We start from the raw sequence: 15,663 nt of genomic DNA on the forward strand, positions 1-15,663 counted from the left end.
AATGTTATAGCCCAGCTGAACATGATGGTAGCAAAGGACTGGACGAGATGCTCGCAAACTGGGATACAGCAGATGGCGCTGAACTTGGAGGAGGTAACCGAGTTGACAACTGACGTTCATGACGACAATCGAGATCAGTCTTCTTCAGCTTTTTAAGGGTAACTAATCTCACGAAGGAGGCTTTGATGTGGAATAAGCTTGATATGATTAACTTCCCTTATGTCGTCGCCCTGCGTGTTGCTTCGTTAGTCGCTCAGCTGGGCTTTCACTCACATTTTTAGAGCTCTTTAGGTCATAAGTAAAAGAAAGCCACTTCGATTAATATTGATGTGAGGCAACAGCTTTGATTTAAATTACATTCCAACCCTTGGATGTGTCAAAGGGCTTCGCAAGCCATCATTCCAAGGCTTCAGGCAACGCCACTTAACAATCTCATTATACTTCCTCTCCAGACACCTTCTAGGAGTTTTGCTTCAGCTGACATGCGATAGTGGTTCAAATTGCCCGTTTCAATAGCTTCAGTACTCCATATCCGCGGCCCTGGTCGAGTGCGAGGCGTAGCTCACGCCCTGGGGAGGCAGATGAACTGGAGCAATAGGACATGAAACTGAAGAGCACGGCTTTATTTAGTGACAGATGACACTATCATTACATATACATCCCAATATCAACTTCGAAGCCCGCCGTATTACACGGCACAGGACCTATTTGGACTCAGCAAGCTGAACCCCTCGACGTCGTGTCAACCGCAACCAGTTGTCCACCAATAACAACATCTCCGTTCACCGGCGTCTGCATTCCGCCCGCAGTAACAACATAGAGGATGTTCTTGTCGTGCGGGCCACGACCAAAAGCACAAGAGGTCGGCTCAGCAATCGCAGTGGAATTGAGGTTGCCAGCAACCGTCACCTGGCGCTTTCCATCCGCCGAGATCATCTCAATGGTGTTTTCGCCTCCCGTAACCAAGAACGCGTTTCCGTCACAGTCAAACGTAAAGTCATCATACTCATGAAGCGGCCCGTGGTTATGGGAAAGCGTCGTCACCGGCCCTGCAGGCGTTCCATCCGAGTGGATGGGCATCTTGTTGAACGTGCCGTTGCCAAAGTTTGTAAAGTACACCGAGCCGTCGCGGACGTGGACGCCGTCGACTCCCGACGCCGAAAAGGGTGGCGACGGGTAGAGCTGGGTGTACGTGTTGTTGATGACGACCTCGTAATGCCCTGTCTTGACGTCCAAGCGCCAGATGACGCCGCCGTTGACATCGCCGACGAGGAGCGTCTGGTCCTTTTCTGAGAGAACTGAGATGCCGTTGAGGAACTGAGCCGGCTCGACATGCGCAATCTTCTTCACCACGGGCGGCGATGTGAGTCCCACTTGGCCATGCTTTGAGGAGATGTCGACACCGCGCAGGTCGACGCTCCAGACGATCCACGTCCCAGCACTTGACGCATCACTTGTGAAGGAAGAGTTGCCTGAAATGACGGCAAATACGTCTGGCTGGTACTCTGCAATGCCGGCTAGAGCGAGAGACTCGGTGAAGTTGTGAACAGGCACAGGCTTCTTTGGCCCAGAGGGTGAAGGGTCGAAGAGGACGAGCTGGGGAGTGCTGATGCCGGAGATGAGGATCTGGCCGTTGCTTCGAACTGCGAGATTCTCAATGTAGGAGGGATTGGGGAACTCGTATAGAGTGCTGACGGGTCTAAGTGGTGGTGCCGATGGTGAGGCTAGGGAAACGCCACAGAGAGCGAACAAGGCGACGGATCGGAGAGCCATTGTGAAAAGCATGAAATAGTAATATAGACCTTGAAAAGGTGCAAAGATGGCATTGATTGATTTGTTTGCTTCGTATTGCTCTTGCCCTTTTATATTCGAATATTCCCTGAGCAACACTTGGACTTACAGTCTTCAACACCCATGCACTTGGGGTACGCTGAATCTACCCCGAGCCCCGTGATGGAGCAAATTGGGGTCGAACCCATCTGACAATGTCTGAGTTGCAGGGGTGATTTCGGCGATAGTGAATCCTTCGGCTGCTGATATTCGACTGGGTATTGAAGGAAGTCCAAGACGACGATCCTTACACCAAGTTTACGGATTTACCGGGGACAAGTCAGAAGCACTGGACATAAGACTGACAGTCAAGATCAGTAACCACCCGGAGGCAACTGGACTATCTGAGAGTGACCAAACGGCTGAAGTTGCTCTCTATGTCATCCATTGACGTATAGATTTCCAGGGAGAAGTCTCTGGTTGGCCAATGATTTGATAGCTCTCGAGAATCGAGAACGTTGCTGCTGGCGCGAGTAGAATAAGAACTCTTGAGTTCACAAGAATATCTACCCGCTTATAGAACGGCAATAGCTCATACACGAGTTGATAAAGAAAACCCAGACAGGTTACTTCCTCTGAACCATAGGATATAGCTCAAATGCAATCATCTCGTTATTCGAAAAGACTGCCCTTAAACCGTTGTGTCACTCGCCTGACCTCAGGGGTGGCCACTACAGGACGAAGACAACCTGAACAGTCGAAAAACCAAGGTGACTAATCCATGTCAGGGTACTCCATATCAAAGCAAAGGTTCCATAGAGGTTGTGATCGTCAAAAGTCTCTCGTTTGATGACTGCTTACTACAGAGTTTGATATGCAACAAATGCTCTCGGCAGGAATGATGCTCATCGTGTATCGACCCTCCTCCGACATCGACCGCATGTTCTCCTGCATCCACGCATCTGCAGGACCATGAATCATCCGGCGTACCACCTCATCCATTTTCAAAACCATGAATCATCCGGCGTATCACCTCATCCGAGTAGAAACTCACTCCTTCAACCCGTGTAATGCCCATCAGACCGTGATTCTGTACACTGTCGATATCCGCTCCAGGGTAGGCCAGCGAATAAACCCAGTTAAGAAGCGCCGCTCCGACTCCGGCCTGCCCCTCCACAAACGTGCTCGCCGGTGACTCCAGTAATAACTGCATGCAGCCTCTTAGCTTGACAGACGCCACCAACAGCGTCATATAACAAACAGCTCCATCAGACTTTTTTTTCTCTCCCTCTCCAACTAGATCTTGCCATAGCTCTCGAGCAGATACAGGACACTTGTATCGCCAATTGACCGTCCACAGCTGCAAACATGGCTCCCCAACGTGCTTTGATGCTGTAAGTGCACTCTTCCCTACAGACGAGAAAAAATAGAGAGAAAAAATCCCACCAAGATGCTGCCCCTCCCCCACTAACATCTCTCTTCACGATAGCGGCTCCGGCTTCGTGACCAAGCCCACGCTCGACATTCTCAACGACGCCGGCGTTGAAGTTTCCGTTGGTGAGCACTCAACAACCCCGAGAGGACCCAAGCCTCTTCAATTCGTCTCCGAAGAGAGCCTTGGGCCTCTCCCGATCCCCTTCTCAACCTCCTCGGAACCGCCCAGCTAATAACATCTCTCCTCCCACCCAGCCTGCCGAACCCTCGAAAGCGCAAAGAAGCTCTCCGCGGGCGTCAAGCTGGCCACGCCCATCTCCCTCGACGTCAACGACGACAAGGCCCTCGACGCCGCCGTCGCCCAGCACGACGTCGTCATCAGCCTCATCCCCTACACCTACCACGCCGCCGTCATCAAGTCCGCCATCCGCAACAAGAAGAATGTCGTCACCACCAGCTACGTCTCTCCCGCCATGATGGAGCTCGACCAGCAGGCCAAGGATGCCGGCATCACCGTCATGAACGAGATTGGAGTAAGTGGGAAAGAAGAAGCTGCTGTTTCCCGTTGCCTTGGTGTGTTTTTTTGGGAGAGCGGGCGATGCTAAGCGAGAGAAATGTATAGCTTGATCCTGGTATCGACCACCTCAGTGCCGTCGAGACCATCTCCAACGTCCACGCTGCTGGAGGCAAGATTCTGTCCTTCAAGTCATTCTGCGGCGGACTGCCGGCCCCTGAGAACTCGGACAACCCTCTTGGATACAAGTAAGCAAGGCATAGGTCTCCAATAGCTGGGCATTCGCTAACGTTGTGCCCCTTCAGGTTCTCCTGGTCGTAAGTGATCCGCAAACCCTTCCTTCGATACAAGCGGGGGGCGGCCTTGTGAAAGTTCACTCGAGCCGTCGTTTTGCGCATGCAGTGGCTGCGGTACTCTCGATACTCTTTCTAAATCGTTCAACAGATCCCGAGGCGTCCTGCTTGCCCTGCGAAACGCTGCCACCTTTTACGAGGACGGAAAGCTCGTCAACGTTGCCGGTCCTGGTAAGTAACCCGAACCCATGGCATTTCCCCATGGACGAACCAGAAACTCTAACATGTCTCATAGATCTGATGGCCACTGCCAAGCCTTACCACATCTACCCCGGTGCGTACACCTGACAACCCAAACCCCTAAACTCCCTCTAACCGTCCCTCAGGCTACGCCTTCGTCGCATACCCCAACCGCGACTCCAGCGTCTACAAGGAGCGCTACAACATCCCCGAGGCACACACCATTATCCGTGGAGTAAGCATTCAATCCACACAAGACAAGCAATATCAAGGCACTCACATGTTTTCTTCAGACTCTGCGATATGCCGGATTCCCCGAGTTCATCAAGGTCCTCGTCGACACCGGCTTCCTCAACGACGAGGAGCAGGACTACTTCAAGCAGCCCATCCCCTGGAAGGAGGCCACCCAGAAGCTGCTCAACGCCCCTTCATCCAGCGAGGCCGACCTCATCGCCGCCGTCTCGTCCAAGGCGACCTTCAAGGATGACGAGGAGAAGGCTCGTCTGATCGATGGCCTTAAGTGGAGTATGTGAACCTGGCACACGCCAAAATCATCAAAATGGAAAGACGGCTAACACTCGGGCACGCACGCAACAGTCGGCATCTTCTCCGACGCAACCATCACCCCCCGCGGCAACCCCCTCGACACCCTCTGCGCCACTCTCGAAGAGAAGATGCAGTACGAGGAGGGCGAGCGCGACTTCGTCATGCTCCAGCACAAGTTCGAAATCGAAAACAAGGACGGCTCCCGCGAGACGCGAACTTCCACCCTCGCCGAGTACGGCGCCCCCGTCGGCTCGGGCGGATACTCCGCCATGGCGAGACTGGTCGGTGTGCCCGCCGGTGTTGGTAAGTTTTCTTTTTCTTCAAAGTCAAGGAAAATCTCAAGAGAAATCAAAAGAAGGCTGTAAGCTCATCGTTTTTGTGTTTCGTAAAATCAGCCACCAAGCAGATCCTCGACGGAACCCTCTCCGAGAAGGGCGTCATCGCCCCCATGAGCCCCAAGATCAACGATCCTCTCATCAAGGAGCTGGCCAAGTACGGGTAAGTTTCATACACGATCCCCCCCCCCCCCCCCCAAAACTCTTCTTTCTCTCTGTCTTCTTCTTCTTTCCTCTCCTTTTCTGTCATTGTTTCTATTCTTCTCTTGTAATAAAAAGGCAAAAAGGAAGCTAACAAGAGTGTGTGCGCCTTGTGTAGTATCGCTTTCAAGGAAAAGGTCGTCAAGCACAGCGCTTAAAGTGTATAAAAAGAAGGCGTATGAAATAGGCTTGAAGTGAAATACCAATTGAACTAAAGCATAAAAGATGACTTACCCCCTCCCCATTATTGCACTGTGGGACAACACCTTGTGTGATATGATAATCCATGTAAAAGCCTCGGTAGGTAACTTGAAAGACACCGTACCTATGTAAACCTCCAAACCATGTGGCATCCCTTACTTTACCACGTAGAATATCGAATCCCTTCTGTCCCCATGGCGGATAATGAATAGGCCTCAAATTACAGATATCTTCACCGAAACAGCAGCACTCAGAGACATCCATGAATAATCATTTCCATGACGTACTAGTATAATCTAGTATCCAGCAAACACTAAGTCTAACAAAAACCCACGGGCAAAAGCCGTATTCAAAAGAAACACCTCGTCTAGTACCTCTCCCATGCAAAGAGCCATCTGGCCGGTTCCATCCGCATGTCGTAGGCAAATTCGTTGCCTTTGCCCTTTGCAACTCTAAGGAAGCTGCCATCATTACCACATACAAGGGGTGTGCAGGTACTTCTTCATGGTATATCCATTCCAAATGTGTCCAAAAGAAAAGCAAAAAGGCCAGCTGGGCCCTTTTGCAAAGAAAGATAGGAAGGGAAAGTATAAACAAGGAAAAGAAGATGATAAAACTTCGTCGAATCGTACAACCCCTTTAGGAAGGGAGAGTGAAGAAAGCAAAGAAAGAAAAACGCCCATCGCTTCGATGAATGTACATATATACATGTGTCGTGGGATATGATGCCAGGAGATGTAAACACATGGAGAGAATCAATGTCTCCTCCATGATGCAAGTCTTATCAGTTTTTCAACAGAGAGCCGACATCCTGCAGCTGCATCGATGCCGCCAGGGGCGGAGGCCCTCCCCTGTCGATTCGGCCCCAGCCTGCTCCCCAGCTGGGCAGTTCTTGTTGCGTGTTGTGTGGCCGGTACCGCGACGAGCTCGCCGCCCCCGGTGCCAGAAAGCCGTCCGTCAGCGTGATTTCGTCCGAGGCGGCAGCTTCGTGGAAGCTGCTCGGGCGACGGCTGAGGGCGATCTCGTCGGTCCTCTCGCTTCTGTGGGACCTTCTGAATCTTCTTCTCCAGAATCGCGTCCTTTGTTGGGAGGGATCGGACTGGGCAAAGATCTCGGGAGACTCCATGATGCCGGGATGAGGAGAGCGTCGGCCAACGTTGGCAAAGGAGCTGCCATGCGCCCGCGGATAAAAGAATCCGGCTGGTCGGCCGCCACTGAAGGGGTTCCACGGCCGCAACTCGGGCGAGGGAATGTTGATGCTGCCGTTGCACCCGGCATTGTAGCTGGTACGGGCCTCGCCTGATAGCTCCTCCAGCGTCAGCCCCTTGGTCTCCGGAACCAAGAGCGAAACTAGCGTGCCCAGCAACATGAAGAGCGCAAACAGCTGCAAGAGGCGGTTGAGATGCGATGAGCACGAGGTCCCCCCTTTGCAATTAGCAGGAGCATCCTTGTTCAGTATCGGAATGCTGATGACCTGGGCAATAATGGCACCGACCTTGCCAGCAGCCGCAGAGAGGCCGTGGCCAGTCGATCGGTATCGCGTGGGAAAGCATTCTCCGGGAATGATGAACGTCGTCGTGTTTGGGCCGGCGTTGAATAAGAATTGCGCAACGATGTAGAGGACAAGCATTGCAGTCTCGCTCAAGGCGTGAAAGCAGAAGCCGAGGACGCAGAATATGACAGTCAGCAGAAGGAAGCCAATAAACTGAAGGGGCTTTCGGCCGACACTGTCGATTGTGAAGACGGCGGCCCAGTAGCCCGGGATGGACCCGGCGCATGCGAGAATAATCATGCCAACGGCTTGGTTGTATAGCTTATGATACAATGTGTGTCCATCAGCATAGCCGATGGCGCTTAGCACCAGGGAGTTGTTCAAGCCCAGGCCGTAGTATGCGAGATCCTGTCCATACATGTCAGTAGGCCAACCCTCAGCGCAAGGATGGAGTAGATGGAGAAAAGACGCACCAGGAAGAACCACGACATGGTCGTGCCAAGGAGCACCTTGAAGTTCCTCCATGTGCCAAAGTAGCTCATCACGTCCGGCCATGAAGCGGCGGGCACGTCGAGCGGCTGTTCGGTAGTCAACGTCGTCGAGCGGGAGCGCTTGATGGAATAGTCGCTCTTTGACTTGCTCGACACGTAGGCGCGGATGTCGGCATCGGCCTTTTCAATGTCGTTTTGTATATCAAAGGTGTACCGAGGCGTCTCGGGAATGGTGATGCGGTAGTACAGGGCCAGGCAGGCAGGGATGGCACCGAAGCCAACGACGATTCGCCACGACCGATCCGCGGCCTCCCTGCAGGCCAAATCGCAGGCTCCCTCCGTCGAGATGTTGATATAATGGCTCTTGAACGCCACCGTGGTGACAAGCGCAACAATGGCGGCTAAAAGCTGACCAAGGCCCTGCATGGAGAAGACAGCAGCCATCATGGCCCCACGCCAGCGTGTCGGCGCAAACCTAGACGCAGTTAGTGATTATGCTGGAAGCAGCGAGATTTCGGAGGAGCTCCGTACTCTGAAGTAATGACCGAAGAAAGGGGGTAATCGCCCCCAATACCGATGCCCTGGAGCCGCGTTAGTTTTCTCTCATGCCGCGGAGAAAGGGGATGGAAGAAGAGGTGGCGGCTTCCATACCATCATGACACGCCAGAAGACCAGCAGGCCGGCGGCGCTAATCGTGGGACTCGGAGACGCAAGAGCACAGCCGAATGTGCCAACGGTGATGATGATGAGCTCGACGCCGTACATGCGGCGACGACCAAGCGCACTAAGTCGCACAATTCTGTCAGCACAGCCGTCTCTGGGAGCAGTCTCCATCATATTGACGCAGCGAAACTTACTCGGCAAGCAGGCCAAAGAGGAGCATTCCCAGCACAATACCGCCACTGGTCGAGGCCTTGAGCGCTTGGTTGACGGGGTCGGGCAGAATACCGCCATTGCCCCCGTAGCCGTTGATTTGGCTGTCTCCGCTGTAAAAGACAACCCCGAGAAAGGTGGTGATGAGATTGATGGCAAAGATGTCGTAGGAATCGAGAAAGAAGCCGGCTCCGGCGACCAGTACGGCTCGAACATCTAGAATCAGTCAGGAACAAAGGATCTCCCAGTGCCAGAGAGGGTCGGTCAAACGTACGGTAAAACCCAAAGGGAACCTTGTCAATCTCGGAAAGGGCCAGACGCCTCCTCAAGTTGGGGTCGGTGATGTGTGAATAGTCGTTGTAGAAGTTGTGGAACGCGTTGTTGCCGCCGTAGGTGTGGTGATCGCGGCGCATTGATGCTGCCGGCGGCGGCAGCATCTCGCCATCGAGAAAGCTGGGCATTGTGGCCGAGCGACTGAGTTGTGTCGAGACGAGTCGGTTTGATAGCAAGGACGAGCCCCGTTTGCGGCTACGGAGAATACATGGGGACCATGCGCCGACGAGAGAAGGAAATTCGAGGGACTTGGCAATGTTGTCGAGCTCAGCGATGGGGCGATGCGCTGATGACGACGGTCTCTCGCAGCCGTGTAGAGACGATTGTCGTCGAGCCAGGCAACAGTCTGCTGCGGTTCTGGTGAATAGGACAGACGGGCAGCTGGGGAGATGCCGGCATGGGCAGCATGGGCGTCGGAAGATTTGCCGCTTTCAAGGCTGCACAGGCAAGCATGTACGACCAGCGCGTGCCCTGAGCTTGGCGTAAGGCTGAGAGAAGGTAGGCGGAGGCGCTTGGTTTATCAAGGCGACGGACGGAGTGCGGATGATGTGCGATGTGTGATGCAAGCGGCCAATGCAACGGTCAAGTAGGCACGAGCCCAGGATGAGTCTGGAGGTACGAGTGCGCCGTACCTGTAAGCCATGGACCGGCCAGAAGCAGGAATCAGGCGCTAGACGGGCGATAGAAGGAAGGCCTGGCCACTGGGACGGAGGCGCTCAGGATCCGGGAGGGTGAGACGAGGCAAAACGCAAGAGTCGGTTGTTTGCTGGAGGAGGGTGGGCGACTCGTAGTGTATGTACATGGACGGGTGGATGGATGGGAGCCCACACAGCGAACCGCCACCAGCCAAGGCTCGACAGCTGAACGGGCTCGCCTGGCAGGTCAGCGAGCGGCTCGTACGAGGAGCACGATCGGGTTACGTACAAGCAGCAGCCGCCGGGCGGGAGGGAAGTGAGGCGTGGAGGCAGGCAGACGAGGCGAGTCGTGCCTTGCGGTGTCTGTCAGTCAGTCTGTCCGTCCGGCTCTGTCTCCGGTGTGATCCGGGCCTGCTGCTGGATCAGTCAACCAACCCAGTCAGCGTTGCAGCAGACAGGCAGCTCGAGGAAAGGCGAATAAAACAGTGCTGTAATAGTATTACAGTAGTAGAGCAGAAGAGAGCAGCCAGACGGTGGTCGTAGAGCGACACCCCCTCCCTCCGGTCCCCTCTTCATGTTCCTCAGCAGAAGAGGCTTCCTTCCGGGCTGCCCCTGCTCTCAGCGGCCCAGATGGTGGATCTGCTCGTCTACGGTGCAGATACAGCGCCTCCACTGCTGCACGTGCATGGCCAGCCCGTTCTGAAGGCCTTCCAGAACGCCCGAGCAAGCCTCTGCAAGCCTCTGCAAGCCTCTGCAAGCCCGTGCCTGTCGCGGCCACAGCGCTAGCAGGCACTAAAACCGCGCTGGAACCCCCTCTTTGCTTCTGTTGACGATTCTGTGCCGTCGCCTCTGCGCCCATCAGACGCCGGCTCGCCACTAGCCCTCTTGCATCACCCGCGTCCGATCCAGTGTCGAATTGAATTTGTTCTCTCTCGCCCTATCTTTCGGCCTCGTTTTCTCCCGCTTCTTCTCTTTTGCGTCTCGCTTTTATTCCCGGGCCCTGCAAAAGTACACCAACACACCATCTTGGATTGACTCGCGCACGCCAAGCGCAGCAAAAGGTGGAGCGGCAACGTGCGAGATTAAATGCTGCGAGAATGGCCGGTGCAGGCATTCCTTCATCCATGCCCACACAAGCCATACACCGCCAGACGTCGTCAAAGAACGATGCAATTCCAGTCAGTCACAAAGGCGACTCGCGTCAAAGGATCTCTGCCGATACCGCGAGATAGATCAACCTTCTCGCACAGAGAGCCGGATGCGGACTCAATCTCGCTGCCAGCGGCTCCGTGCCTGTACTGTACGTACATGTACAGTGCTGTCACGACCTGCAGGATTCCTGCATGTGCTTCGAATGGAGCTGTGCCTCAAAGAGCAAAGAGCTTCCCATGGTCGAATCAGCATCGACAAGAGCTCGAGCTGCTGCCCAATGCCCGGATGCAACCTTGAGAGACTTTGCTGCCTTGCCCTGACCGGCCCTGACCCGAGCTGATAGGTTCATGCACCTCTCCATCAGACAGCAAGGATCGTCCCCCTTGCTAGCCACGCCCTACGCCCGCTTGCTTGTCGTTGTGTCCGTCCGACGCTTCGCCAGCTCCTCACCAGGGCCAGGACCCGGATAGATGCGACAGAGGAGACACAGCTGAGAGACATTCGGCCGTTGGTTGCACCCCACGTGGGAGCAGCTGTGGCTTGTGAATCTCGCCATCTCGCCAGGCTGCGTGCATGCCGCCAGCCTCGAAGCGAGATGCTGCGTGGGGAGTGCAATCGCGATTTCGATTCGACAGCCCGAGTCTCGAGTCTTAGCATGGCAATTACCGACGAAGCTCCAGGGCTCTGCATTGCATCGCATCGTGCTACGGCGGCGCATCCCTCACAGCGTCTGCTCCGGGGTCCCGTCGTGTCCGTGGCCGCATAGGCCGTCAGCACCTTGTATCAGCCCGGGAATTCTCTGCTGTGCCATCCGTATCGGCGACCACCTGCATTTGCATCAGGGGCTTCCAGCTCCGGATCATTCGCATTGCTTCCAGCTGTCCGGGATGAAACCCTCGGTGACATGCCCTGCCTGCTCAGCACTCATGTGCCAGTGGGGATGCCATTGAACGGCCAAGGGGCAGAGCTTTGACTCTTCGCACCCGTCATAGACTATACTGATGCCGCTCCCACTCAGGTTTCGTTTTTTCTCCTTGAGGCTCATTTCAGTGATTCGAGACCATATTGGACTGCCAAAAGTGATGCTCATTCACGTCCATTGGCAGAGCCCACAGAGCGCAAAGGCGTCACGGTCGTTTCGTGCGGCTCTCTCGCCTCTCAGACCAGGGCCCCTCAAACCCGAGCCTGAAGGTTTCAGACGTCTGACGCCGCGATAACTCGATAATATCACATCTGGAATCCTTCGGTTCAGCTGATGCTCGCAAATACTGGGGCGGCCGTCTCGAGCTGGCGGGTGAACGCGCATTTTGGGATCAACACGTCTACTAGATAGTGTCTCAGCATATAGGCATCCGTACCCGTACCTGAATCATCGTACAGCCGTCGACTTCAAGGTAGAGCACAGACACAGACCTCTGCGATGGCTAGCGACGGCAGACTCCGCTTGCCATGATGTTGTATCTGCCAATGACGGCATGAACGTAGATGTAGCTGGGACTGCGTAATGACCTTGACCTGGGCTATCATCTCAAACTAGAATACACAGAACCGAAGTGGTTCCTTGGAGTTTACGTGTATACTTATAGGACATGCTGGGCGTCTTTGCAGACCGGATAGACGCAAGCTCCATGCTCAACCAGGGCCAACAAGTTCTTTCTGTAGGCTGACTTGTGCCCCAGCTGCAATATCGAATCGGGGCCCTGTTATTCTACTAGATGTACAGCTCTTAGGAGCACAAAGCACCTTCCTCTCGTCATGCGAAGTTGTAACAACTTGGATAATTACTAGGTAGTGAGTACCTATATGCAACATCATATTGGTGTTCCGTACATTCTTCGACCGCGCTTACCCTATCCCTGTATTCGTGATGCTTGTCTTGCAGTTTACTCTACGGCCGTAAACGTATGCTACAGAAAATATATCTGCTCAAATGAAAGCCCGACCTAGTTCTATCATGTCGAATTTGCGGATATCCAGATGATGAGAATCCTCAATCAATCGAGAGTGGTAGTTGATGTTGCTATCACATCTCTCGATATAACTTCAAACGCCATCTCCACGATGTCTCACTTATTCCTCTCTACTCCACTTAAATTACCCTAAAACCAGATCAAATCCTCCTTTCTGTCAATATCAAAGCACTCAAGGACTTTTCCCATATACAATTGAAGAAAGCCTCGATGCATCTACATCAACATTCTCCAAGAAACAACGGCCTTTTGCGAGCCGTTCTAGCTCAACGATCCAAGTTTCCTCCAGATCTGGCCCCCCCACACACCACAACCCGCGATATCCACTGCCTGCTCTGTTCTCTGTTAGGAATGGCGTCAATGGGGTTACGAAGCGGCCATGACTCGATCATTCCGCTGCTTCTCTTCTCCCCCCTTGTTTAAGTTGCCGCATGGAGCGAGCCCATGACGGGTGTTGTATATCGATATACTACTACAAGCGTTTACACATGTTGTGTAAAGATCAAATGGAAACCAGAATGACGACGAGTACACGTATTGTTAGCCAAGATAATGCCTATATACACGACTTAGAAATGATGCCAGAAGAAAATGTCCTTCGCTTCTGGTCAATCCAAGTACCATATCATGGGCGCCCTCCTGCACCAAATCTTGCAGGTTTACCACCGTGTTACCATGCAGTAATGTCCTCCACCTCGGCTTCACCAAACGTGCTCGACTTGGTCAGCTGTCCCACGCCGACCTCTTCAGGGGCGGCACCCTCGACCGACATGATGTCGGGCAGAATCTCCTTCAGGAATTCCAGCACGTAGCGGTTCACCTGCTCAAACTGCAGCAAAAAAGCGTCGTGGCCCTCGGAGCTGTCGATCCGCTCCAGTCGCGCGTTCTTCACGTGCTGCGCAATCTCCTCCTGTTCGGCAAACGTGAAGAGCCCGTCGCTTTCGATGCCGAGGACAAGCATGGGTTGCTCAATGAGCGCGAGCGCCTCGGGGATGGACGCCGCGCGGTCCCTGGACACGTCGTGCGTGTCGAGCTTCCGCGTCATGGCAATGTAGCAGTTGCTGTCGAACCGCTTGACGAACTTTTTGCCCTGGTAGCGCAGATACGACTGCGCAGAGAAATACGTCGACGTCGGGATCTTCTCGCCTCCCGTCAGGCTTTCCTCCTGGTCATTCCCGGGGCCGTGGAACTGCGGGTCAGCGTTATCGGCTGATCGTGAGCCCGGACTGCTGGTCCCGGAGCCGGCCTGGCTGTTCTTGCGTGAGACCGAAGTGCGCTTGACGTTGTGGCCGTCGTTGTGGATGTGAAAGTGCGCTTCCGACGGCGTGCTTGGACGCGGGCGCTCTCGGATCGTCTGAACCTTGGAAGGGTCGGGAATGTTGCGGCCGAACCGGGACTCGAACGAGTTCCGGCTGCGGTAGGTGAGCAGGGCAGACATGCGAGCCGCACCGAGGCCAGTCACGGGCGGATCGTCAAACGAGTAGTAGCCGTCGTCATACTTTGGGTCGGCGTAGATGCTCTGGCGCTGAGCCTCGCCCCAGCTGATGCCCCATGCGCTGTGCCGGCTGGACGTGGCAATCGGCACGACGCACCGCACGTAGTCCTTGCCAAAGTATGCCCACTCCAGCACAAACATGCCTCCGAGCGAACCACCGATCACAGCAGCCACTTGCTTAACGCCCAGGTCATCTAGAATGAGCTTGTGCAGGCTGGGGGTGCATGTTAGCCCATCTGTGCCGTGATGACTGGCGGCGGGGAGAGGGGAGCAGATATAGGGGGGCGTCTTACTTTACGTCGTCTCGGATTGTCGTGAGAGGAAACTCGGGCCCATAGCGACCCTTCTGTATATCGCCATCCTTGGCCGTGACGGGACTTGCGGTTCCGTAGGGGCTTCCCAAGCTGTTCATGCACACAATGAAGAACCTCGACGTGTCGAAAGCCCTTCCTGGGCCGCCGAGCAGAGGACCCCACCAGTCGCTCACATCAGCGCTGCCAGTCAGGGCATGGCAGATAACCATGGCGTTGTCGCCGTTTGGCGAGAGTTTCCCTCGCGTGGTGTATGCGACGGGGACATTGTATAGCGTGACTCCGGACTCGAGAGTGAACTCGGGCACAATGGCTATCTGCTGATCGGGGATGAGAGCCGCAAAGGGGTTCTCGGGTTGCGATTGGATTCTTTCTTGCAGGTATTCAGCCACCACTCTCGTCACGAATCTGACATGGAATTGCATTCGATAGCAACAAGCTGAGCCACTTGACCGGGATGTGTAGAGGGGAGGAGTTGGGAATGGGAGCCCATCAATAAAAGCCAATCGAAACAAAGGCCAATTGAAGTGAAATGAGTCTAAACATGAATGAACAATGCATCAAATACTGACCGTATTTCTGTCTGGCACCGCCATTGACGCCTGTTGTCTCGCTCATCTTGACAATTGCGTGCTAATGACTTTGTCTCCGAGAACGGAGTTGAAGCGCAAACAGTGAGAATGGGATACCCGGCAACTGAAACGACGGCAAGGACAGCGCCGCGAACAGGCTGAAGCCGAACCGCTTTGTGGTTGCACAACTGTAGGAGCTGAATGACGAGTGAAAAGAGTGAATCAGCGCAGATTTTGATTGAGTGCAAAGTGAATCAAAGGTCATGTGTGGAGGATGGAAATTTCGCCATTCTTCCCCCCGGCTCATTCAAAGACGCTTGATCACTATTTTGATCAGGACTCGTTAGTCAGCGCGTTTGATAACCTTAACTCTCGCATCACGTGAGTCAGCGCAGCATCAAGCTCGGGGTACCTCGTGCTCCCTACATCGCGCGCCTGCAGGCTGTGTACCTGCTGTACGTTGAGTCGCTGGCGCAAGGCTGGCTGGTCCGTGCACCGCTGCTTCTGCATCGTCACGACCTTCACGCGGAGCCTCTCCAAACTTCGGTTTTGATACGCCGCTGCAGCTTTTCCAGCGTCAGTCTCACAGCCTCGACACGCCGGACTTCATACGGCACTTTTCGCACCCGCGGAAGCTCGACCTGGCTCGACTTGCCCTGACTGCATTGATCAATAGCCTTTCCGCAGGTCTTCTGGGCTTCTTATTTCTTGTTTACCCTTTGTTTGCTCGCCGGGCCCTTCACTCTTTTTTTTCGCCCCCAGCATTTTTATCGCAGCCACCTACGGCCAAGCTCCCGGCGTTCGC

The 15,663-nt window shown here is 54.4% G+C and overlaps 4 protein-coding genes across 4 annotated transcripts; 1 reads left to right on the forward strand and 3 right to left on the reverse strand.

The window, feature by feature from the left end:
* Positions 1-714: 714 nt before the first annotated feature.
* BBK36DRAFT_1160961 (hypothetical protein) lies at positions 715-1,773 on the reverse strand (the record flags this gene model as incomplete). The annotated part of the gene is made up of 1 exon (XM_024894335.1): positions 715-1,773. One exon carries the CDS (start codon positions 1,771-1,773, stop codon positions 715-717), a length of 1,059 nt encoding a protein of 352 aa, XP_024748115.1.
* A 1,253-nt stretch (positions 1,774-3,026) lies between these two features.
* BBK36DRAFT_1207658 (saccharopine dehydrogenase) lies at positions 3,027-5,491 on the forward strand (the record flags this gene model as incomplete). Its single annotated transcript, XM_024897426.1, has 12 exons — positions 3,027-3,164; positions 3,260-3,327; positions 3,460-3,737; positions 3,827-3,966; positions 4,024-4,035; positions 4,163-4,242; positions 4,307-4,345; positions 4,398-4,486; positions 4,545-4,776; positions 4,849-5,100; positions 5,193-5,295; positions 5,452-5,491. The coding sequence occupies exons 1-12, from the start codon at positions 3,139-3,141 to the stop codon at positions 5,489-5,491; spliced, it is 1,359 nt and encodes a 452-aa protein (XP_024748116.1). The 5' UTR covers positions 3,027-3,138.
* Positions 5,492-6,318: 827 nt separating this feature from the next.
* Positions 6,319-8,851, reverse strand: BBK36DRAFT_6220 (inorganic phosphate transporter; the record flags this gene model as incomplete). The annotated part of the gene is made up of 6 exons (XM_024898379.1): positions 6,319-7,434; positions 7,500-7,992; positions 8,049-8,098; positions 8,169-8,301; positions 8,375-8,606; positions 8,665-8,851. 6 exons carry the CDS (start codon positions 8,849-8,851, stop codon positions 6,319-6,321), a joined length of 2,211 nt encoding a protein of 736 aa, XP_024748117.1.
* A 4,292-nt stretch (positions 8,852-13,143) lies between these two features.
* BBK36DRAFT_169441 (homoserine o-acetyltransferase) lies at positions 13,144-15,132 on the reverse strand. The gene is made up of 5 exons (XM_024897822.1): positions 15,075-15,132; positions 14,933-14,992; positions 14,859-14,910; positions 14,269-14,659; positions 13,144-14,189 (listed from the first exon to the last, which is right to left on the reverse strand). The coding sequence occupies exons 3-5, from the start codon at positions 14,902-14,904 to the stop codon at positions 13,151-13,153; spliced, it is 1,476 nt and encodes a 491-aa protein (XP_024748118.1). The 5' UTR covers positions 14,905-14,910; positions 14,933-14,992; positions 15,075-15,132; the 3' UTR covers positions 13,144-13,150.
* Positions 15,133-15,663: the final 531 nt, after the last annotated feature.

The sequence above is a fragment of the Trichoderma citrinoviride genome (genome assembly GCF_003025115.1).
Source record: "Trichoderma citrinoviride strain TUCIM 6016 unplaced genomic scaffold BBK36scaffold_10, whole genome shotgun sequence".
Taxonomy (NCBI): Eukaryota; Fungi; Ascomycota; class Sordariomycetes; order Hypocreales; family Hypocreaceae; genus Trichoderma; species Trichoderma citrinoviride.

What these genes read in the sequence shown, in the direction of transcription:
- BBK36DRAFT_169441 (XM_024897822.1), bottom strand. Translation starts at nt 14,904, where the DNA reads ATGAGCGAGACAACAGGCGTCAATGGCGGTGCCAGACAGAAATACG. An exon ending in CGGTGCCAGACAGAAATACG is followed by an intron (nt 14,660 to 14,858) that starts GTCAGTATTTGA and finishes AATACCTGCAAG; the next exon opens with AAAGAATCCAATCGCAACCC. An exon ending in ACAATCCGAGACGACGTAAA is followed by an intron (nt 14,190 to 14,268) that starts GTAAGACGCCCC and finishes ATGCACCCCCAG; the next exon opens with CCTGCACAAGCTCATTCTAG.